The following is a 25,808-nucleotide window of genomic DNA, read 5'->3' as shown; positions in this document are numbered from 1 at the left end:
ACTACAGTTAAACCAGCTCAGCTATAGACTACACCAGCATGACTAGTATCTATGTGGACCCTACTACAGTTAAACCAGCTCAGCTATAGACTACACCAGCATGACTAGTATCTATGTGGACCCTACTACAGTTAAACCAGCTCAGCTATAGACTACACCAGCATGACTATTATCTATGTGGACCCTACTATAGAATAACCAGCTCAGCTATAGACTACACCAGCATGACTAGTATCTATGTGGACCCTACTACAGTTAAACCAGCTCAGCTATAGACCACAGCAGCATGACTAGTATCTACGTGAACCTTACTACAGTTTAACCAGCTCAGCTATAGACTAGACCAGCATGACTAGTATATATTTGGACACTACTACAGTTTAACCAGCTCAGCAGTACCAAAAAAGAGATAAAACCCAGGATAGAGGGGCTGTGTGAATGTGGTCTGGACACTGTGGAGGAGGGTCATTGAGTCAGAGACCCTGTAGAAGGACAGATTACCTGCCTTGTGATCCAGGTACACTCCTACTCTGGAGGACTGAGGGCCTGATGCTTTAGTCTCAACATTATTGTGTATGAAACAATAACCATCACTAGAGCACTCTAAACTCCAGGACTTGTCATTGAGTCCAAATCCACAAGCTCTCTCTGCTCTGCTGATGTCTTTATATGAGACTGCTATATCAAAACACTCCCCACTCCACTCCACCTCCCAGTAACAGCGTCCAGATAGACCCTCTCTACACAGAACCTGGTAGTAGTTAGTGAATCTGTCTGGATGGTCAGAATATAGTTGGACTTGGTCTGTATAGGTCACCATTCTGTTCCCTTCAGACAGAGAGAGGTGTGTGTGTGCTGTGTTTGGGTCCAGTGTGAGCTGACAGGAATCTGGGAGAAGAGCAGAGCAGAGACCAATGAGAAGAGTTAGAACAATAACGTCAGATACTGTATTTGTCTTTGATTAGAGTACAGCAGAGATCAAATCAGAGAAATATGAGGAGACAGATAGATATCCAGTCTTTGATTAGATCTACTATTGCTATATATTTCTAGAGGGATTGTTAGGAGTGTCAGTAAAAAGAGACTGTTAGGTACTTCACAATGAAGAGACTCACATTGTAACAACTGTTCTCTGGTCTTGGGCTCTGGAGGCAGTACAACCTCCACTATATTCACTACAGACACACAAACACATTGACAGAGAGAGGGAATGTTATCATCATACCATTTTCCACATGTATATAACTAGTAGGGATCTTTCAATGGTCTAAAGTTGATGTTCTTATTATTTTCAACACACCTGTAGTGGAGATCTTGGTCCATTCTCCTTTAAGGAAGTCTTCTAGTTTGTCCCTCAGTTCAGACACAGTCTTACTCACATCTCCAAAGTACTGAAGAGGACGGACAACGATGCTGGGTAAGTCTGAAGATACACTGATACTGGAGAGAGACTGATAACTCTGGAGAGAGAGAAAGAGAGACAGAGAAACAAAGAGACAACAGATCCAAATGATTGAGAGTTTTAATTTCATATCACATGTAACAAGGCAGTTTAGTTACCTGGAGGAAAGTGATGTCATCCTCTGTGTGTGAGAGCTGCTCCAGCTCAGTGCTTCTCTTCCTCAGCTCAGCTATCTCCTGCTTCAGTTGCTCCAGGAGTCCTTCAGCTTGACTCACTTGAGCCTTCTCTTGGGATCTGATCAGCTCCTTCACCTCAGAGCTCCTTCTCTCAATGGAGCGGATCAGCTCAGTAAAGATCTGATCACAGTCCTCCACTGCTGCCTGTGCAGAGAGCTGTTAAGAGGGAGACAGAGAGAGAGAGAGAGAGAGACTGACTTTTGCAGAAAATGGATACCCCTCCCCAACTCCCAGGTCAACCCGAGCCATCCACCTGTTGCTGTCCAGGGCTCCATGTAATACCCTCCACTGGATGACCCCTAACCTTTCCAGCACTGGAAGCTTATAGAGCACCCTCCACCCACCTATACCCTGCCAGTGATGCCCCTTCATTTCTGCTAAGCTCCTCATGTGTCTAACCTTGACACTGGGGGTGTACAGCACCTTCCTCCCCCCACCTCTGAAAACTCCCCCAGGCTCTGAGTGTTAAACGTAAGTTAGTGCTCCGGACTCTCCTGCCACTCCCCATTCTATAGTTTCTCTTGCAATGGTGGCCCCTCATCAGGCTGCTCCAGCCCCCTCCTCACAGGGTCAGGCAGAGCCTGCTGGACCTCCACATGACTTTCTCCAGCAGCCTAAGAGATGTTAGTCCAGCCTGCTGTGCCAACTCTTGTATTTTTTCCCCAACCCCCCTTGTGTGGGCTTCAGCAGCTACCAGGCCCTCAGTACTGCAGCATAGAAATCAGGGACCCCTGCTGTATTGAGTCTCCCCGGCCGCATGATGAAGAGCTGCTGATCCAGCCCCAGACCACCAGCCCTCCTCAACAGAGCACATGCCGGTGCCCTCCAGCCCACTTCTGTACGGTACAGTAGCATCTGAGCTGCTTTGAGTCAGAACGCTGCCACCCTGCTCTCCAGGTCCACCAGTCCTTGTCCACCCTCCTGGATAGGCAGGTACAGTACCACCGCCCCCCTCAGCCAGTAACCCCCCGACCAGAAAATAATTCACTAACTTGCTCTGCAGGTCCACAAGCAGCCCACCGAGGGGATTGAGAATGGACAGTTTCTGGCAAAGGGACGATGCTGCCAAGTTGTTGATGATCAGCACCCTCCCTCTGTATGACACTTGGGAGAGGAGCCACCTCCACTTCGTCACCTTTCGACACCACCGCTTGTGACAGTCCTTCCCAGTTCTTCCTAACCCACCCCTCCGAGCCCAGATACACCCCAAGCATCTTGAGTCACTCACAGCCCCACTGCAACCCCCCTGGAATCTGCGGAGGTGCCCTGTCCCTCCATGCTCCAGATACCAGAGCCTCACTCTTACCCCTGTTTACCTGGGGCAAGCTCATCCCTAACCAACACAGACGTCATCAGTGTATGCTGACACTGCTATGCCTGTCCCCAACCCTATGCCTGGCTCCCACACTCTCTGTAGCCTCCTGCGTAGCAGGCAAAGAAAGGGCTCAATAACAAGAGTGTATAGCTGCCCCGACAGAGGGCATCCCGATGAATTCTGGCCTACCTCCCCCCACCTTGTCCATAACAGCCTTACATCATTACAAAAAGGAGATTATCCAGATTAAAATGTCTGACTTTAAAAAAAATCCAAATATACACACTGCGAGCTATTTTGTGAAATAAACAGACATCTATATTTCCCCTTTGGGAAACAATGGGACGACCTCAGAGTTTCAGGAGTATTTTTTTTTTTTTACATTTGAACTACCAGCAATTGGTAACAGCATTGTAAGCAGCCCAAACTTACATCATTAGAAATAATAGGTTATCCTGATTAAAATGGTGTAGAACTTCAAACCATTATTATTTATTATTATTAACCAAATAAATGCATCTATTAGAGATCATTGGAGAAATAGACAGACATTTCCCTATTTCCCCAAAACAATGGCAGTCCGAAAGTTATAACAGCAGTCTTTTATTTAACCAGTTTACCATTTCTCTACTACCATTTGCGTTTTTGTGTTTAACATCTAGTGGTTTGTAATCTAGCGGTTAACTTCTTGACGCAACCCATCCCGTTACCGGGATCATTTTCATCAACAACCTCTGAATTTTAGAGCGCCACAATTCCAAAATAAATTACTAAAGATATTTAAATTCATGAAATCACAAGTGCAATATAGCAAAACACAGCTTAGCTTTTTGTTAATCCACCTGTCATGTCAGATTTTGAAAATATGCTTTACAGCGAAAGCAATCCAAGCGTTTGTGTAAGTTTATCGATCACTAGAAAAAAAACTTATGAACACCTAGCATCAAAGTAGCTTGGTCACGAAAATCAGAAAAGCAAATCAAATTAATCGCTTACCTTCGGATGTTTTCACTCACGAGACTCCCAGTTACACAATAAATGTTCCTTTTGTTCCATGAAGATTATTTTTATATCCAAAATACCTCCATTTGTTTGGCGCGTTATGTTCAGAAATCCACAGGAAAGAGCGGTCATGACAACGCAGACGAAAATTCCAAATAGTATCCGTAATGTCCACAGAAACATGTCAAACATTTTTTACAATCAATCCTGAGGTTGTTTTTCAAATATATAATCGATAATATATCAACCGCAACTCTTTTTTTAGAAGGAGAGCGAGAGACAATGGCTGCCCCACCCTGTTGCGCAAGCGAACACCCAGCTATCCACGATGTTATCTTTCTCGCTCATTTTTCAAAATAAAAGCCTGAAACTATGTCTAAAGACTGTTGACACCTTGAGGAAGCGATAGGGAAAGGAATCTGGTTGATGTCCCTTTAAATGGAGCAAAGGCAGGCTATGGAACATGGAGTTTTCAAAATAGAAGCCACGTCCTGGTTTGATTTTTCTCAGGTTTTCGCCTGTTCTGTTATACTCACAGACAGTGTTTTCTATCCTAATCTGTCAAGTATATGCATATTCTAGCATCTGGTCCTGAGAAATAGGCCATTTACTTTGGGAACATTATTTTTCCAAACATAAAAATAGTGCCCCCTAGCTGAAAGAGGTTAAGAGAGTTGGGCAGTAAACGAAAGGTGGCTGGTTCGAATCCCCAAACCGACTAGGTGAAGAATCTGTCGATGTACCCTTGACAGATTTAGGCACTTAACCCTAGTCACTGTCGTGGCAATTTCCTGTATTACCAAATGAGGAGAGTTACAAACCACACACCAGTCAGTTATACTTAAACTTCATCTTTAATAATATGAGCTATACAATAGCCCTTTGACTCTCAGATTAATTCAGTGTCTATAATGAATTCTGAGAGTCCCTACATAATGGCAACTGAGATATTTTAGAAGATACAACCTTCTCAACTTACATGATGAACCACATATCTTAAGAACTCTTCACAAAGGTTAAGATTTGTATGAAAGATATCTATAAAACATAGCATCTCATTGTAAAGACCAGTGTATGGCCCTCTACTACTCCAAACTGGACCCGTCTTACCCTGGTACGGTATAGCACAAAAACATTAGCTTTACTATCTGGAATGCTCTTTAGGCTTTATTACCCAAAGACATCGTAAATCTCTGTCAGTGCTATCTCATAGAGGCCCATTCTCAGTGGAACACACACACAATAGTTGACAGAATCCTCTATTCTGTCGAATATTACAACCATTCGTAATGCCATACAAAGATTATAATAAAATATATAACATAATCTTGCAATTTTTCATGACATCTCCCCAAGATTATAGTCCCAGGAAACATTTCAAAGAGAGACAATGACACACCCATTTTCCCAGAAAAAAAAAACACAAAACACTTTGTTAGCATTCATTATACTACACCGATTCAGAAACTCAAAAGTTAACTATAAACAAAACCAAATAATAATGGTAATTCCACTGATCCTCAAATCATTAATCATCCATTTTAATCTACATCAATGTATATGCATGATTAATTGAACATACACTACCCTTAGATACAATTATCCTGGTATCATTACTATCTAAATGTAATTATTTTTTCCTCTGTCGCAAATTTAGTACATTTCTCAGCATAAGGAATCAGTGATATTTAATCCCAGGCCTTTAATAAAAATGTAGACGTGTTCTCCCATGTCTCCTTTAACATACATACTTTAGGTAACTTCCATCTATCCCGGAAGAAAGAATCCTACTCAAACATATCAGATAATACAATGTTTAATTAAGTAAAATGAACACCTAAAATCAACAATAAACAGTAAACAAATAAACAAACCCATAACCACTTTAATCAGCAATCTAATCATTTAAACCTCTTGATATGTTTAGTAAAAACTATCCAGATTTTTAACAAATCTAAAATCTTTCAAAAGTTGGCGCTGTCTCATCAGCGTAAAAATCTAAACTTGCTTTTTTCCACTCATATCTTCAAGGTTTGCATTCCCCAAAGGTCAATAATGTTCAGCTCATACATTAATGATCTTCCTTCTGTACAGGGTCTGAAGTTCCAATGTATGCAGATGATACAGTGATAAATGCATGCAAATAACAAACAACAAGCTACACAAGAACTCACTACTGTAATGGTTCAGATGTTTGCATCTAAAAAAAACACAGTCAACATGTTCCTTGCAAAGAAAACAACTGATACCCCTGAGACAGATGTCTATGTATCAGGGGAAAAGCTCCCGGTGATATCTGATTTTAAGTACCACGGCATCATACTTGATTCCAACCTCTCTTTTAAAAAGAAAATGAAAAAGATAACTCAAATAACCAAATTCAACCTAACTAATTTCCAACACATATGAAATTGTTTTGGCTACAGAGGTAACAAAACTATACTTCAAATCTATGATACTCCCCCACTTAAGGAAAAGTACCTTTAGTCAATATGCTTTCAGTGTGAGAGCTTCCCATGTCTGGAATACCCTGCCATTAGACACACACAACTGTGATTAATGTGCACTGTCCTTGTAAAAATAAAAATTACTCAAACTGCAATTAACTTTCATAAGGTCTGAAAAAGTTTTATTTTATTTACCTTACCTTTGATGATCTACATCAGAAAGCACTCCAGGAATCCCAGGTCCACAATAAAGGTTTTTTTCATTCGATAATGTCCGTTATTTATGTCCAAATACCTTCTTTGTTAGCGCGTTTGGTATACATATCCAAACGCTGGTTCTGGTCAGTGTTACGTCGGACAAACTTCAAAACGTTATATTACAGGTCGAAGAAACATTTCAAACTAAGTACAGAATCAATCATTAGGATGTTTTTAACATAGTTAAAAGTGGATACCATGTAGAATGCGCATGATCAGAAAATGGCTGACTGCCAGACACAGGTTGATTCGGCTCTCATTCACTCCCACAACACAGCAGAAGTCTCATTCAAATTTCTATAGATGGTTGACATCTCTTGGAACCCCTAGACAGTACAACATCATTAATATCTCAAGTGGATTTCATTGGGGACTGCAGTGAATACATGCAAAGCTCAGATTTCTCACTTCCTATTTTGATTTCTCCTCAGGATTCTGCCTGCCATATGAGTTCTGTTGTACTCACAGACATCATTCAAACAGTTTTAGAAACTTTAGAGTGTTTTCTATCCAATACTAATAATAATATGCATATATTAGCAACTGAGACTGAGGAGCAGGTCGTTTACTTTGGGAAACATATTCATCCAAGCTACTCAATACTGTTTTAATTCAAATGTACCCAGACGGATATATTCCAATAAGCGTTTAATAGTTCCATCGTTAGGGTAAGATAACCAAAAGTGGACACACTCTAATCAGTTTCTAGAGCTCAATTGCCTAGATTTTGTAGACAGTTTAGTAGTGCTTAAAACCTAATCTTTATCAAATTATCCATTAAAGATACCAACTCAAAACCTATGAATGGGTGGTTTAAATTGATTCTAATTATATTCTCAGTGTTACTTTATCAAATCTCTTAGTAATCGATTATACACACAATTTATCATATTTTCAAATATTCACAGAATCCATATAAAAAGTAAGAAATTCTTCGGTACTTACACAGAACTTTAAGGATCACCCACACAGGAGTGGTCAGATGTTCACACAGAACTGGTCAGATGTTCACACAGAACATCAGAACATAATTAAAAGGTTACCCACACAGAGTCAACATACCACGCTCACACAGAACGCTCCTACAAAGATTACCTAGTGATTCCATAACAAAATACTCACACAGAGTAACCCAGGTCATACCTGGCTAGCACATTTAAAATAATTGGAATTCACCACCTCTGAGGGTCACTTAGACAGTCACACAGACACTATCAGAATGACTTTGCCCTGCTTACGCCTCCAAGGTGCCCTCCTCACAAAGGAATACACATTCAGAGCCTACGTAACATAGGTTTTTATAAAAACTTGACTTCAAGTGTGTGTGGTTTGCTCACCTCTTTCTTAAATAAAACGAAGTTTGAGATGTGGTATCCACTCGGCTCGCTGCCTCTCAGATCAAAGGTGGGTCCATCTGCTTCATTCCCGAAGTGTGGTTTCCCTGAGATCCCAAGTTTGAGGGATCCCTTGTGCACGATTTACCTAGGTCGTCAGGAGCGGTCACCAAGTGAAGATTCACAAACCACACACCAGTCAGAGTTATACTTAAACTTCATCTTTAATAATATGAGCTTTACAATAGCCCTTTGACTCTCAGAATTCATTATAGACACTGAATTGATCTGAGAAACAAACAAAAATGTAATCTTTATTTTGATGTATTACACTTGTGATTTCATGAAAGTTAAATATTTATTGTAATTTAATTTGAATTTGGCGCTCTGCAATTTTACCGGATGTTGGCCAGGTGGGACGCTACCGTCCCACACCCCCTAGAGAGGTTAAACTCTCACTGGAAGCCTGTGTTTCAGACATAAGGAAGTGGATGGCTGCAAACTTTCTACTTTTAAACTTGGACAAAACAGAGATGCTAGTTCTAGGTCCCAAGAAACAAAGAGATCTTCTGTTGGATCTGACAATTAATCTTGATGGTTGTACAGTCGTCTCAAGTAAAACTGTGAAGTACCTCAGCATTACTCTGGACCCTGATCACTCTTTTGACGAACATATAAAGACTGTTTCAAGGACAGCTGTTTTCCATCTATGTAACATTGCAAAATCTGAAACTTTCTGTCCAAAAATTATGCAGAAAAATGAATCCATAATTTTGTCACTTCTAGGTTAGACTACTGCAATGCTCTACTTTCCGGCTACCCGGATAAAGCACTAAATTAACTTCAGTTAGTGCAAAACATGGCTGCTAGAATCTTGACTCCAGTGCTAGCCTCTTTACACTGACTTCCTGTTAAGGCTGGGCTGATTTCAAGGTTTTACTGCTAACCTAAAAAACGTTACATGGGCTTGCTCCTATCTATCTTTCAGATGTGGTCCTGCCGAACATACCTACACGCATGCTACGGTCACAAGACACAGGCCTCCTTATTGTCCCTAGAATTTCTAAGCAAACAGCTGGAGGCAGAGCCTTCTCCTATAGAGCTCAATTTTTATGGAATGGTCTGCCTGTCCATGTGAGAGACGCAGGTTGGTCTCAACCTTTGAGTCTTTATTGAAGACTCATCTCTTCAGTAGGCCCTATGACTGAGTGTAGTCTGGCCGAGGGGTGTGAAGGTGAACGGAAAGGCACTGGAGCAACGGACTGCCCTTGCTGTCTCTGCCTGGCTGGTTCTCCTCTCTCCACAGGAATTCTCTGCCTCTAACCCTATTACATGGGCTGAGTCGTCACTGTCATTACTGGTGCTCTTCCATGCCATCCCTAGGAGGTGTGCGTCACTTGAGTGGGTTGAGTCTCTGACGTGATCTTCCTGTCCGGGTTGTCGCCCCCTTCGGGTCCGTGCCATTGGGGAGATCTTCGTGGGCTACAATTGGCCTTGTCTCAGGGTAGTAAGTTGGTGGTTGAAGATATCCCTCTAGAGGTGCGGGGGCTGTGCGTTTGCAAAGTGGGTGGGGTTATATCCTACCTAGTTTGCCCTATCCGGGGGTATAGTCGGACGTCTCCCGACCCCTCCGGTCTCAGATTCCAGCAATTATGCTGCAATAGTTTATGTGGCGGGTGGCTAGGGTCAGTCTGTTATATCTGGAGTATTTCTCCTGTCTTATCCGGAGTCCTGTGTGAAGTTAAGTTTGCTCCCTCTAATTCTCTTTCTCTTTCTCTCTCTCTTTCTCTTTCTCTTTCTCTTTCTCTTTCTCTTTCTCTTTCTCTTTCTCTTTCTCTTTCTCTTTCTCTTTCTCTTCTCTCGGAGGACATGCACCCTAGGACCGTGCCTCAGGACTTCCTAACCTGATGCCTTCGTGCAGTCCCCAGTCCACCTGGTTGTGCTGCTGCTCCACTTTCAACTGTTCTGCCTGCGGCAATGGAACCCTGATCTGTTCCCCAGACGTGCTACCCTGTACTGGACCTGTTGTTTTGGACCCTATCTCTCTACCGCACCAAGCAATCTTTAACTCTGAATAATCGGCTATGAAAAGCCATCTGCCATTTACTCCTGAGGTGCTCACCTGTTGCACCCTCTACAACCACTGTGATTATTATTATTTGACCCTGCTGGTCATCTTTGAACGTTTGAACATCTTGGCCATGTACTGTTATAATCTCCAGAAGAGATTAGAGAAGCCAGAAGAGGACTAGCCACCCCTCAGAGCCTCATTCCTCTCTAGGTTTCTTCCTAGGTTCCTGCCTTCTTAGGGAGTTTTTCCTAGCCACCATGATTCTACATCTGCATTGCTTGCTGTTTGGGGTTTTTGGCTGGGTTTCTGTACAGCACTTAGTGATATTGGCTGATTTAAAAATGGCTTTATAAATACGTTGGATTGATTTATTGATTGTATATATTCCGCTCCCACCTGTTCGCTGAAATAGAGCAAAACTTCCTCCACACCATTCTTCCTCCACACCATTCACCATTCACCCGCAGAGATAGCATTTCTTCTCCACTTGGTTGACACCATCACGCCGCCCAAACAAACTACCCTACTCCCCCCCTCAACGATAAACAGTAGAAACCAATAAACAAACCCTACAACATGAGAAAATAGACTTGGAAAATACGCAAGAACCAAAATAAAAGAATAGCAACCCTCCTCACGAACCACAAAACCCTCACACAACCAACTTCTTCTTCTATGATATAATGGCGGTCCGCAAACCAATGTTAAATGGTGCATGCTGGAGTGTGTTCAATCAAGGTTTACAACATTTCTAAATCCTCCTACCTAACTCAAAACTTCTGAGAAGATAAAAACAGCCCTACTAACTTCTAATAAACCCTCCCCCATCCCCACAATTCCTTCCAATCCCCCTCAACCCTGTCCAACCTCAATTACCCTACACTTCAATCTTTCCCTCTCTATAACATCCTTACAACAATATAACAACACAAGCTCCACCGTTTCATTGACAATACCCTCCAGACACAAACCATTCACATGCAGCCAACCAGATGTAAGGACCAGTTCAATGTACAACGTCCTAAACACAATCAAGTAAACACCACCTCTTCCTTCATAATCTGACCTTTGAATCTTGGTCCACCAACCTTTCTTTGGAGGGCATATAAATGCCGGTCCTTGTGCTCAAGTCCCATCTCTTCTGCCATCTATCAAAATGGCTCTGATCTTACATTTGGCCTCACGTCTACCCAGCGGAACATTACTATCAATTATATCTCGTTTCAAAGCTCTTTTAGCTAACTGGTCTACAATTTCATTCCATTCCACACCCGAGTGTGCTGGGACCCAGGAGAATCTCACTACTACACCAATTCTCTCAATTCTCCATCATAACATTAATACCTCCAAAATATTACATTTACCAGATGATAAACTATTCAGACAGAGAATCTGCACATACTATAATCCTAACAAGGTTGTACATCCTCCATCCATTGGAGGGCAACTATTATCACCAACAGTTCAACTGAGTATACTGACAGTTCATCTGTTAGTCTTCTACATATCTGCACATCAAATTCAGGAAGGTAAACGTCTGCTCCTGTGCTCCCACTATCTGGGTCCTTGGATCCATCTGTGAAAAGTGGTAAAAAAGCATAACAACTTCTACCAATGTAATTGTCAACCAGTTTCCCTTTATCACTGACTTCTGACCAATCTTTACTTTTCTCTACCAAGGTTAGATCAACAACAGAATCTGGGAGTAACCATGGAGGAACATCCCCTATCACCACAGAAGGTTCCAGTGTGGGAATGAAAGCAGTGTAGACACACGATTCCTAGGAGATAATAACCGGGTGGTTGCACGTTATTGTTTTGAGGTAGATTCTCCAGAGGCCCATCATACATTCCATTCCTCCAGACTGAGAGGACAAAGGGATTTTGTCTGCTGCCTTAAGATTTACAATGGGCATGAGGTGACATAAAACCCCCACCTCCATGCCTCTCAATCTTACCCCCTCTGGTGGATGTGTGAGATATCTCTGTAGGATTGTGGTCCACTGTAAACTGACCCTAATTGGCTAGCCATGACAACTGTATTATATACTATCTATTCTGACACTGCTCATCCATATATTTATATTTATGAATTCTTATCCCATTCCTTTACAGGATTGTGTGTATTATGTTTTGTTGTGGAATTGTTAGATATTATGTTTGTTGTGGAATTGTTAGGTATTACCTGTTAGAAACTGCTGCACTGTCGGATCTAGAAGCACAAGTATTTCGCTTAACAATAACATCTGCTAACCATGTGTAAGAGAACAAAATTTTTTCTTTTTTTTGGGATTTACTAGTATATTCCCAAGAGTCATCTAGAACAGTAGCAGTGGGAGGCTCAACCTCACAGCCTTTCAACCCAATAAGCTAATGACAATTTATTACACCGTATATCCAAAGGCATTTCACCTGCCTCCACTAGTAAGACACATACAGATGTTGATTTAAATGCACCAATACATATCCTTAAAGCCATATACTGGATTCTGTCCAGCCTCTGAAGCAAAGTCTTTGGTCATTCCACTACGTTGACCCTATCTGCTCCTGCACCATGCCAACAGACTGGGAAGATGGGACACCACCACTCAACACACCCTGTAACTCTTCTGAAGTCAAATCTCGTATGACCAAATACTTCTCTGCAGCTTCCCACCACAACATCTATTTTCTGTGATTTGTATGCCATTTTAATATTTGAGAATTAACCAATGATATTAGGCCACTCTTGGCCATGATTACAGACACCTGTGTCTTTTGACACTATATAAATGAGTCATCCAGTTTGTGATTATACCCTGATGAAGACAGCTTGGCTGTCGAAACATTGGTAATGACCTTTTTGCATCTGAGTTTTCTACTCCGCTAGCCAGCACCTCGCCTAAATAGGTTTTTCCTTTCTTTTTCTTCTAGATTGCACTTGAATTATTCTATTCCTCTATTCCTTTGAAACATTTGTGAGTGTAATGTTTACTGTTCATTTCTGATTCTTTATTTCCCTTTTGTTTATTATCTATTTCACCTGCTTTGACAATGTAAGCATATGTTTCCCATGCCAATAAAGCCATTTGAATTGAATTGAGAGAGAGAGAGGTGTGTGTATAGGGGAGATGAGTCAGTCATGGTTACTCAAAGTTATGTGATGAGATAGCCCCGCCTGCAACTTCAAAATCAGTGTCGGCCCACGGCCCAATAGGAAATATTCTCTTGGTGTAATGATCAAAATGTTGGTTTCTCCCGTGGTAGACCTGGGTTCATATCCCGCCAGTTACATGAAGCAGTCTATTCTCTGAAAGGGGTGTTCCCAACAGTGGGATTGAAGAGGGGCCCCTCTCTCTCGCTCTCTGACCAGAGGAGACAGGTACAATGGTGTCTCCTCGGGTCAACAAAACTTACCTTGAAAGACTCCACAGCCTGTCTGAGCTCCTTCAGCTCCTTCTCTCTCTCCTGGAATCTCTGCTGGACCTTCTGCTGACTCATCCCCAGCTGCCTCTGTGGAGAATCACTCTTCAATGAGTTATCAAGCTTTATTTGTCCTGTAGATCAATAGTATAGCTATTTTTTAACCTTATAACTGGAACCTTCATCAGGAGCTAGCCAGCTAATTAGCTACTATCTTTTTAGTCATTGTTAGCCACTGCTAGCAGTCTTTTCCTTTAGCTTGGACTCCAGCCACTTAAGCCCGGATAGCCTGGATAATACCTGCCAGTCTGCACAGCACGAAATCAGCCCTGAGCGTATCGGAATTATTTTATTTTATTTTATTATTATTCCCACTACATCAACGGATTCCTGCCGCAAGCTCTGGACCACTACACCGGATCATCGCAGCTAGCTAGTTGCTACCAAGTGGCTATTGTGGCTAACGCCCTTGTCCAGAAGCATGCACCAGCTAGCCTCGCGCTAGGCCCATTTCCCAGCAATCAACACCTGTATTTGCTTTATGCCTTTCTCTAACATCAATATGCCTTGAATACTGTTGTTTAGGGCAGCACTCATTGTTATATTTTACTGTGGAGTCCCTAGTCCTGCTCAACATGCCTCAGATAGCCCTATTGTCCCATCCCCCCAAACATGCAGAGACTGCACCTAGCTTAACCGGCGCCTCCAGAGATGAAACCTCTCTCATCATCAATCAATGCCTAGGTTTACCCCCACTGTAGCCGCACCATACCATACCCTTGTCTGTACACTATGCCCTGAATCTGTTCTACCATGCCCAGCAATCTGGACCGTCTCTTCCTAAAACTATCAGCCGCCATTGTTGTAACCCCTATTACTAGTCTGTTCAACCGCTCTTTCATATCATCTGAGATTCCTTAAGATTGGAAAGCTGCCGCGGTCATCAAAGGGGGAGACACTCTCGACCCAAACTGTTATAGATCTATATCCATCCTGCCCTGCCTTTCTAAAGTCTTCGAAAGCCTGTGAACAAACAGATCACTGACCATTTAGAATCCCACCGTACCTCCTCCGCTATGCAATCTGGTTTCTGAGCTGGTCACGGGTGCACCTCAGCCACGCTCAAGGTCCAAAACAATATCATAACCTCCATCGATAAAAGACAGTACTGCACAGCCGTCTCCGTGGCGGAGATCTTTGTGGGCCATACTTGGCCTTGTCTCAGGATGGTAAGTTGGTGGTTGAAGATATCCCTCTAGTGGTGTGGGGGCTGTGCTTTGGCAAAGTGGGTGGGACTGGCCACCCCACATAGCCTGGTTCCTCTCTAGGTTTCTTCCTAGGTTTTGGCCTTTCTAGGGAGTTTTTCCTAGCCACCGTGCTTCTACACCTGCATTGCTTGCTGTTTGGGGTTTTAGGCTGGGTTTCTGTACAGCACTTTGAGATATCAGCTGATGTACGAAGGGCTATATAAATAAATTTGATTTGATTTGATTCATCGACCTGGCCAAGGCTTTTGACTCTGTCAATCACCGTATTCTTATCGGCAAACTCAACTGCCTTGGTTTCTCTAATGACTGCCTTGCCTGATTCACTAACTACTTCTCAGATAGAGTTCAGTGTGTAAAATCAGAGGGCTTGTTCTCCGGACCTCTGGAAGTCTCTATGAGTGTGCCACAGTGTTCAATTCTAGGGCCGACTCTTTTCTCTGTATATATCAATGATGTCGCTCTTGCTGCGGGTGATTCTTGAATCCACCTCTACGCAGATGACACCATTCTGTATATATCTGTCCCTTCTTTGGACACTGTGTTAACAAACCTCCAAACAAGCTTCAACGCCATCCAACACTCCTTCCGTGGCCTCTAACTGCTCTTAAATGCTAGTAAAACGAAATGCATGCTCTTCAACCGATTGCTGAGCGCACCGCGACCAGCATCACTACTCTGGATGGTTCTGACTTATAATATATGGACAACTACCAATACCTAGGTGTCTGGTTAGACTGTAAACTCTCCTTCCAGACTCACATTAAGCATCTCCATTACAAAGTTAAATCTATAATTGGCTTCCTATTTCGCAACAAAACCTCCTTCACTCAAACTGCCAAACATAACCTCGTAAAACTGACTATCCTACCGATCCTTGACTTTGGCGATGTAATTTACAAAACAGCCTCCAACACTCTATTCAACAAATTGGATGCTGTCTATCACAGTGCCATCCGTTTTGTCACAAAAGCCCCATATGCTACCCACTACTGCGACCTGTATGCTCTCGTTGGCTGGTCCTCGCTACATATTTGTCACCAACACACTGGCTCCAGGCCTCCAAGTCTTTGCTAGGTAAGGCTCCACCTTATCTCAGCTCACTGGTCATCATATCAACGCTCACCCACAGCACGCACTCCAGCAGGTATATTTCACTGGTCATCCCCAAAGCCAACACCTACTTTGGCCTCCTTTCCTTCCAGTTCTCTGCTACCAATGACTGGAACTAATTGCAAAAATCACTGAACTTATATCTCCCTCACTAGCTTTAAGCGTCAGCTTACAGAGCAGCTTACCGATCGCTGCAGCTGTACACAGCCCATCTGTAAATAGCCCATCCAACCAACTACAAGTACCTACCTCATCCCCATATTGTATTTGTTTTTCTGCTCTTTTGCACACCAGTATTTCTACTTGCACATCCTCATTTGCACGTACAGTGGGGAGAACAAGTATTTGATACACTGCCGATGTAGGTTTTCCACTTACAAAGCATGTAGAGGTCTGTAATTTTTATCATAGGTACACTTCAACTGTGAGAGACGGAATCTAAAAAATAAATGAAAAATCCAGAAAACCACATTGTATGATTTTTAAGTAATTAATTTGCATTTTATTGCATGACATAAGTATTTGATACATCAGAAAAGAAGAACTTAATATTTGGAACAGAAACCTTTCTTTGCAATTACAGAGATCATACGTTTCCTGTAGTTCTTGACCAGGTTTGCACACACTGCAGCAGTGATTTTGGCCCACTCCTCCATACAGACCTTCTCCAGATCCTTCAGGTTTCGGGGCTGTCGCTGGGCAATGCGGACTTTCAGCTCCCTCCAAAGATGTTCTATTGGGTTCAGGTCTGGAGACTGGCTAGGCAACTCCAGGACCTTGAGATGCTTCTTACGGAGTCACTCCTTAGTTGCCCTGGCTGTGTGTTTCGAGTCGTTGTCATGCTGGAAGACCCTTGCCACAACCCATCTTCAGTGCTCTTACTGAGGGAAGGAGGTTGTTGGCCAAGATTTCGTGATACATGGCCCCATCCATCCTCCCCTCAATACGGTGCAGTCGTCCTGTCCCCTTTGCAGAAAAGCATCACCAAAGAATGATGTTTCCACATTCATGCTTCATAGTTGGGTTGGTGTTCTTGGGGTTGTACTCATCCTTCTTCTTCCTCCAAACACGGCGGGTGGAGTTCAGACCAAAAAGCTCTACTTTTGTCTCATCAGACCACATGACCTTCTCCCATTCCTCCTCTGGAACATCCAGATGGTCATTGGCAAACTTCAGACAGGCCTGGACATGTGCTGGCTTGAGCAGGGGGATCTTGCATGCGCTGCAGGATTTTAATCCATGATGGCGTAGTGTGTTACTAATGGTTTTCTTTGAGACTGTCGTCCCAGCTCTCTTCAGGTCATTGACCAGGTCCTGCCGTGTAGTTCTGGGCTGATCCCTCACCTTCCTCATAATCATTGATGCCCTAGAGGTGAGATCTTGCATGGAGCCCCAGACCGAGGGTGATTGACCGTCATCTTGAACTTCTTCCATTTTCTAATAATTGCACCAACAGTTGTTGCCTTCTCACCAAGCTGCTTGCCTATTGTCCTGTAGCCCATCCCAGCCTTGTGCAGGTCTACAATTTTATCCCTGATGTCCTTACACAGCTCCCTGGTCTTGGCCATTGTGAAAAGGTTGGAGTCTGTTTGATTGAGTGTGTGGACAGATGTCTTTTATACAGGTAACGAGTTCAAACAGGTGCAGTCAATACAGGTAATGAGAGGAGAACAGGAGGGATTCTTAAAGAAAAACGAACAGGTCTGTGAGAGCCGGGATTCTTACTGGTTGGTAGGTGATCAAATACTTATGTCATGAAATAAAATGCAAATTAATAACTTAAATCATGCAATGTGATTTTCTGGATTTTTGTTTTAGATTCCGTCTCTCACAGTTGAAGTGTACCTATGATAAAAATTACAGACCTCTACATGCTTTGTAAGTAGGAAAACCTGCAAAATTGACAGTGTATCAAATACTTGTTCTCTCCACTGTATATCACTCCAGTGTAAGTTGCTAAATTGTAATTACTTTTCCATTATTGGTCTATTTATTGCCTTTACCTCCTTACTTCATTTGCACAGACTGTATACAGATTTTTCTATTGTGTTATTGACTGTACGTTTGTTTATCCCATATGTAACTCTGTGTTGTTTTTGTCGCATTGCTTTGCTTTATCCTCGCCAGGTCGCAGTTGAAAATGAGAACTTGTTCTCAACTGGCCTAAAATATATATGTAATATTGTGACATAGGGCCCATAGAGAGGAAGGTCTATAATATTGATGGTCCCTTTACAATGTGATATTTATTCGTTGCTAGGTGAATGATTATATTTTTATGGTTGGCATACATGTATCAAGGGGTTGAGACTGAACTTTGGACTCATTAAAGGGCATTCAGAATGATAATAGTGTTTGACTTTTTAAAATGGTCATACATTGGAGCAAACTCAATATACTCAAGGTTTGTGTTCATATTTGTTCTGCCATGGATCCATTTAATTTGACTGATCTCATATTCAAACAGCCTTAGTTCCTACTGTATCTTTAATTCTTTGTTTATCAGACAGTCACCAACAAGTTGTTCTGGTCTTACCTGTTTCTCAGTCCTCTCTGCTGCAGCTGACACTGTATCATGGCCTTTATGTTCATCCATTGTACACAGCATACAGATACACTGCTGATCGGTACGACAGTAAACCTCCAGCAGTTTGTCATGATGAGAGCAGATCTTCTCCTGTAGTTGTGCAGTGGCTTTGACCAGCTTGTGCTTCTTCAAAGCAGGAGATTCATAGTGAGATTGGAGGTGAGTCTCACAGTAAGAGGCCAGACACGGCAGACAGGACATGAGGGCTTTCCGCTTTCTGCTTCCAGTGCAGATGTCACACGCCACATCTCCAGGTCCACCATAGCACAGAGCAGGAGGGGGAGCAGCCTGGAGTCCTGTCTTCTTCAGTTTCTCCACCATCTCAGCCAACATATTATTTTTCCTCAGAGTGGGCCTTGGAGTGAAGGTCTCTCTGCACTGCGGACAGCTATAGACCCCTTTTAGAACTTCCTGATCCCAGCAGCCCTCAATACAGCTTCTACAGTAATTGTGTCCACAGGGGATGGTGACTGGTTCCTTCAGTACATCCAGACAGACAGAACAACAGAACTGGTCCTGGTCCAGCTGAACTCCCTGCTGAGCCATTTGGATGGATTTTCACTCTCACACAGACAGACGACACAAAGACTCAGATCAGTTTAATTTCTTCAGAAGAGAGTTTGTGGGAGGGGGAGGGACTTCCCGGTTCTGACAGAGGGGTGAGAGTAGAGGGAGGGACAGAGGGAGGGATGGGTGCTGAGAGGGATCCAGTGAGGTAGAAGTTAGAGGAAAGGAGGGAGAGATAGAACTGCATGCAAGGTCTAGAGTAATTGAGTAATTGTCTCTGGCCCCCTCCCAGTTAGGAGGAGTGATGAGCTCTACAGCAGAGTCTCACAACTCAATCGCTGGTTGAAAACTGTTTTCTGCCCCTCCCAAAATATAGAATTTGTAGATAATTGGCCCTCTTTCTGGAACTCACCCACAAACAGGACCAAGCCTGGCCTGCTGAGGAGTGACGGACTCCATCCTAGTTAGAGGGGTGCTCTCATCTTATCTACCAACATAGACAGGGCTCTAACTCCTCTAGCTCCACAATGAAATAGGGTGCAGGCCAGGCAGCAGGCTGTTAGCCAGCCTGTCAGCTTAGTGGAGTCTGCTACTAGCACAGTCAGTGTAGGCAGCTCAGATATCCCCATTAAGACCGTGTCTGTGCCTCAACCTAGGTTGGGCAAAACTAAACATGGCAGTGTTCGCCTTAGCAATCTCACTGGAATAAAGACCTCCTCCATTCCTGCCGTTATTGAAAGTGATTGTGATACCTCACATCTAAAAATAGGGCTACTTAATGTTAGATCCCTCACTTCCAAGGCAGTTATAGTCAATGAACTAATCACTGATCATAATCTTGATGTGATCGGCCTGACTGAAACATGGCTGAAGCCTCACCTCCTGGTTACACTAGTGACCATATCCCCCGCGCATTCCACAAAGACAGGTCAATTTAACAAAAATAAATTCAATTTACCAAAAATAAATGTATCTTTTCATCTTTTAAGCTTCTAGTCAAGAACTCTATGCATCCTGCTCAATCACTTTTTATAGCTACGGTTTACAGGCCTCCAGGGCCATATACAGCGTTCTTCACTGAGTTCCCTGAATTCCTATCGGACCTTGTAATAATGGCCGATAATATTTCAATTTTTGGTGACTTTAATATTCACATGGATAAGTCCACAGACCCAGTCGAAAAGGCTTTCGGAGCCATCATCGACTCAGTGGGTTTTGTCCAACATGTCTCCAGACCTACTCACTGCCACTGTCATACTCTGGACCTAGTTTTGTCCCGTAGAATAAATGTTGCGGATCTAAATGTTTTTCCTCATAATCCTGAACTATCGGACCACCATTTTATTATGTTTGCAATCGCAACAGAAAATCTGCTCAGACTCCAACCAAGGATCATTAAAAGTCGTGCTCTAAATTCTCGGACAACCCAAAGATTCCTAGATGCCCTTCCAGACTCCCTCCACCTACCCAAGGATGTCAGAGTACAAAAATCAGTTAACCACCTTACTGAGGAACTCAATTTAACCTTGCGCAATACCCTAGATGCAGTTGCACCCCTAAAAACAAAAAACATTTGTCATAAGAAACTAGCTCCCTGGTATACAGAAAATACCCGAGCTCTGAAGCAAGCTTCCAGAAAATTGGAACGGAAATGGCGCCACACCAAACTGGAAGTCTTCCAACTAGCTTGGAAAGACAGTACCGTGCAGTATCGAAGAGCCCTCACTGCTGCTCGATCATCCTATTTTTCCAACTCAATTAAGGAAAATAAGAACAATCCAAAATGTATTTTTGATACTGTCGCAAAGCTAACTAAAAATCAGCATTCCCCAAGAGTGTATGGCTTTCACTTCAGCAGTGATAAATTCATGAACTTCTTTGAGGAAAAGATCATGATCATTAGAAAGCAAATTACGGACTCCTCTTTAAATCTGTGTATTCCTCTAGAGCTCAGTTGTCGTGAGTCTGCACAACACTGCCAGGACCTAGGATCAAGGGAGACACTCAAGTGTTTTAGTACTATATCTCTTGACACAATGATGAAAATAATCATGGCCTCTAAACCTTCAAGCTGCATACTGGACCCTATTCCAATTAAACTACTGAAAGAGCTGCTTCCTGTGCTTGGCTCTCCTATGTTGAACATCTCTATCCACCGGATGTGTACCAAACTCACTAAAAGTGGCAGTAATAAAGCCTCTTTTGAAAAAGCCAAACCTTGACCCAGAAAACACAAAAAACTATCCTATATTGAATCTCCAATTCCTCTCAAAAATGATAGAGAAAGCTGTTGTGCAGCAACTCACTGCATTCCTGAAGACAAACAATGTATACGAAACGCTTCAGTCTGGTTTTAGACCACATCATAACACTGAGACTGCACTTGTGAAGGTGGTAAATTCACTTTTAATGGCATCAGACTGAGGCTCTGCATCTGTCCTCGTGCTCCTAGACCTTAGTGCTGCTTTTGATACCATCGATCACCATATTCTTTTGGAGATTGGAAACCCAAATTGATCTACACGGACAAGTTCTGGCCTGGTTTAGATCTTATCTGTCGGAAATATATCAGTTTGTCTCTGTGGATGATTTGTCCCCAGAGAAAAATCAACTGTAATTTTTGGTGTTCCTCAAGGTTCCATTTTAGGACCACTATTGTTTTTACTATATATTTTATCTCTTGGTGATGTCATTCGGAAACATACAGTGCCTTGCGAAAGTATTCAGCCCCCTTGAACTTTGCGACCTTTTGCCACATTTCAGGCTTCAAACATAAAGATATAAAACTGTATTTTTTTGTGAAGAATCAACCACAAGTGGGACACAATCATGAAGTGGAACGACATTTATTGGATATTTCAAACTTTTTTAACAAATCAAAAACTGAAAAATTGGGCGTGCAAAATTATTTAGAGGGAGACAAATATTTTAGTTCATAGGTTAGGGCCCTTCATTTGGAATAAATCTTACAAATGTGAGTTGTTAGAATATATAAAGCGTAACAGTTTCTATGAAGTACATATTATAATTATTTTAATGACCTTCATGCCTTATAATACACCTATGTGTTATAACACTGATTATAAGTGACTATATTAATTAATTAGTGGTTGTAATGGGGGGGGGGGCTTGATATTGATACAATGTACTGTAGTTGAAATGAATACTGTATGTATTGACTGATCATTGAGAATGAATTAATACTTTACATTACTGTGTGGTTATTACTGTTAGTCCTAGGGTCAGGGTTAGAGGTATTACATTCAGCAGTGACACTAGACATATCTATGACTAAAAAGAGAAGAAATTTTACAATCAGTTTTTTGTATTTCTTTCTTAGTCATACAGATACCCCCACATCTTATAGGTGGACGGGGTTATGAACATATCCAATACATTATTTCTGAAACCAGATTAAATTAAACTGTCTTTCAGCAGGAAAAGCTTCTCTAATAATCCTAACCATGGCTTGATGTCTTCAGAGACTGAGAGGTATAGAGACACACTGTCAAGGTGACAGGTATCCTAGTGGTTTAGAGACTGAGAGGTATAGAGACAAACTGTCAAGGTGACAGGTATCCTAGTGGTTCAGAGACTGAGAGGTAGAGAGACACACTGTCAAGTCAAAACATCTGGCTGTGCTTTCATGTCCAAACCCCTTATTCTATTCTAGTCATTCTGTTCTATTCTATTCTAGTCATTCTATTATATTATATTCTAGTCATTCTATTCTATTCTAGTCATTCTGTTATATTGTATTATATTATATGATAATATATTATATCCATAGTCTCCACTCAGTATAATGTTAATGTTAAACACACTCAAGAACCTCCAGAAGCTAACCAGCTAACTAGCTACAAGCTATTTAGTCATTGTACTCGCCAGTCCAGCATCCCTGCCCCATCCACCGCTGCCCCCTGGACACTGATCACTTGGCTACATAGCTGATGCATGCTGGACTGTCCATTAATCACGGTACTCCATTCTGCTTGTTTATGTTTTATCTGTCGGCCCCAGCCGCACTCAGGCTCTGTGTGTAGTTAATCCGACCCTCCCTGCCTAGTCAACGCCATTTTACCTGCTGTTGTTGTGCTAGCTGATTAGTTGTTGTTGTCTCACCTACTGTTTTAGCTAGCTCTCCCAATTCAACACCTGTGATTACTGTATGCCTCGCTGTATGTCTCTCTCAAATGTCAATATGCCTTGTATACTGTTGTTCAGGTTAGTTATAATTGTTTTAGTTTACAATGGAGCCCCTAGTTCCACTCTTCATACCCCTGATACCTCCTTTGTCCCACCTCCCACACATGCGGTGACCTCACCCATTACAACCAGCATGTCCAGAGATACAACCTCTCTCATCATCACCCAGTGCCTGGGCTTACCTCCGCTGCACCCGCACCCCACCATACCCCTGTCTGCGCATTATGCCCTGAATATATTCTACCATGCCCAGAAATCTGCTCCTTTTATTCTCTGTCCCCAACGCTCTAGGCAACCAGTTTTGATAGCCTTTAGCCGCACCCTCATTCTACTCCTCCTCTGTTCCGCGGGTGATGTGGAGGTAAACCCAGGCCCTGCATGTCCCCAGGCACCCTCATTTGTTGACTTCTGTGATCGAAAAAGCCTTGGTTTCATGCATGTCAACATCAGAAGCCTCCTCCCTAAGTTTGTTTTACTCACTGCTTTAGCACACTCTGCTAACCCTGATGTCCTTGCCGTGTCTGAATCCTGGCTCAGGAAGGCCACCAAAAATTCTTTAGATTTTTTGAGATTTCCGTACCCAACTATAACATTTTCCGTCAAGATAGAACTGCCAAAGGGTGAGGAGTTAGCCTGCAAAGCAATGTCATACTTTCCAGGTCCATACCCAAACAGTTCAAACTACTAATTTTAAAAATTACTCTCTCCAGAAATAAGTCTCTCACTGTTGCCTCCTGCTACCGACCCCCCTCAGCTCCCAGCTGTGCCCTGGACACCATTTGTGAATTGATCGCCCCCCATCTAGCTTCAGAGTTTGTTCTGTTAGGTGACCTAAACTGGGATATGCTTAACACCCCGGCAATCCTACAATCTAAGCTAGATGCCCTCAATCTCACACAAATCATCAAGGAACCCACCAGGTACAACCTTAAATCTGTAAACAACGCCACCCTCATAGACGTCATCCTGACCAACTGGCCCTCCAAATACACCTCTGCTGTCTTCAACCAGGATCTCAGTGATCACTGCCTCATTGCCTGTATCCGCTACGGAGCTGCTGTCAAACGACCACCCCTCATCACTGTCAAACGCTCCCTAAAACACTTCTGTGAGCAGGCCTTTCTAATCGACCTGGCCCGGGTATCCTGGAAGGACATTGACCTCATCCCGTCAGTTGAGGATGCCTGGTCATTCTTTAAAAGTAACTTCCTCACCATTTTAGATAAGCATGCTCCGTTCAAAAAATGCAGAACTAAGAACAGATACAGCCCTTGGTTCACTCCAGACCTGACTGCCCTCGACCAGCACAAAAATATCCTGTGGCAGACTGCAATAGCATCGAATAGTCCCCGCGATATGCAACTGTTCAGGGAAGTCAGGAACCAATACACGGAGTCTGTCAGGAAAGCTAAGGCCAGCTTCTTCAGGCAGAAGTTTGCATCCTGTAGCTCCAACTCCAAAAAGTTCTGGGACACTGTGAAGTCCATGGAGAACAAGAGCACCTCCTCCCAGCTGCCCACTGCACTGAGGCTAGGTAACACGGTCACCACCGATAAATCCATGATTATCGAAAACTTCAACAAGCATTTCTCAACAGCTGGCCATGCCTTCCGCCTGGCTACTCCAACCTCGGCCAACAGCTCCGCCCCCAGCAGCTACTCGCCCAAGCCTCTCCAGGTTCTCCTTTACCCAAATCCAGATAGCAGATGTTCTGAAAGAGCTGCAAAACCTGGACCCGTACAAATCAGCTGGGCTTGACAATCTGGACCCTCTATTTCTGAAACTATCCGCCGCCATTGTCGAAACCCCTATTACCAGCCTGTTCAACCTCTCTTTCATATTGTCTGAGATCCCCAAGGATTGGAAAGCTGCCGCAGTCATCCCCCTCTTCAAAGGGGGAGACACCCTGGACCCAAACTGTTACAGACCTATATCCATCCTGCCCTGCCTATCTAAGGTCTTCGAAAGCCAAGTCAACAAACAGGTCACTGACCATCTCGAATCCCACCGTACCTTCTCCGCTGTGCAATCGGGTTTCCGAGCCGGTCACGGGTGCACCTCAGCCACGCTCAAGGTACTAAACAATATCATAACCGCCATCGATAAAAGACAGTACTGTGCAGCCGTCTTCATCGACCTTTGCCAAGGCTTTCGACTCTGTCAATCACCATATTCTTATCGGCAGACTCAGTAGCCTCGGTTTTCGGATGACTGCCTTGCCTGGTTCACCAATTACTTTGCAGACAGAGTTCAGTGTGTCAAATCGGAGGGCATGCTGTCCGGTCCTCTGGCAGTCTCTATGGGGGTGCCACAGGGTTCAATCCTCGGGCCGACTCTTTTCTCTGTATATATCAATGATGTTGCTCTTGCTGCGGGCGATTCCCTGATCCACCTCTACGCAGACGACACCATTCTATATACTTCCGGCCCGTCCTTGGACACTGTGCTATCTAACCTCCAAACGAGCTTCAATGCCATACAACACTCCTTCCGTGGCCTCCAACTGCTCTTAAACGCTAGTAAAACCAAATGCATGCTTTTCAACCGTTCGCTGCCTGCACCCGCACGCCTGACCAGCATCACCACCCTGGATGGTTCCGACCTTGAATATGTGGACATCTATAAGTACCTAGGTGTCTGGCTAGACTGTAAACTCTCCTTCC

General features: G+C 43.1%; 1 protein-coding gene across 2 annotated transcripts; it reads right to left on the bottom strand.

The window, feature by feature from the left end:
* Positions 1-213: 213 nt before the first annotated feature.
* LOC112247930 (tripartite motif-containing protein 16-like) lies at positions 214-18,993 on the bottom strand. Of its 2 annotated transcripts, XM_042327364.1 has the most exons (6): positions 18,382-18,993; positions 13,462-13,557; positions 1,561-1,794; positions 1,301-1,460; positions 1,116-1,175; positions 214-888 (listed from the first exon to the last, which is right to left on the bottom strand). In XM_042327364.1, the coding sequence occupies exons 1-6, from the start codon at positions 18,976-18,978 to the stop codon at positions 374-376; spliced, it is 1,662 nt and encodes a 553-aa protein (XP_042183298.1). In that variant the 5' UTR covers positions 18,979-18,993; the 3' UTR covers positions 214-373. The 2 variants fall into 2 exon arrangements, with proteins under 2 accessions (XP_042183298.1, XP_042183320.1); XM_042327386.1 differs by lacking the exon at positions 1,561-1,794.
* Positions 18,994-25,808: the final 6,815 nt, after the last annotated feature.

The sequence above is a fragment of the Oncorhynchus tshawytscha genome, linkage group LG01 (genome assembly GCF_018296145.1).
Source record: "Oncorhynchus tshawytscha isolate Ot180627B linkage group LG01, Otsh_v2.0, whole genome shotgun sequence".
Classification (NCBI taxonomy): Eukaryota; Metazoa; Chordata; class Actinopteri; order Salmoniformes; family Salmonidae; genus Oncorhynchus; species Oncorhynchus tshawytscha.
Note: the sequence above shows the minus strand (reverse complement) of the source record. Positions and strands in the feature narration are given on the sequence as shown.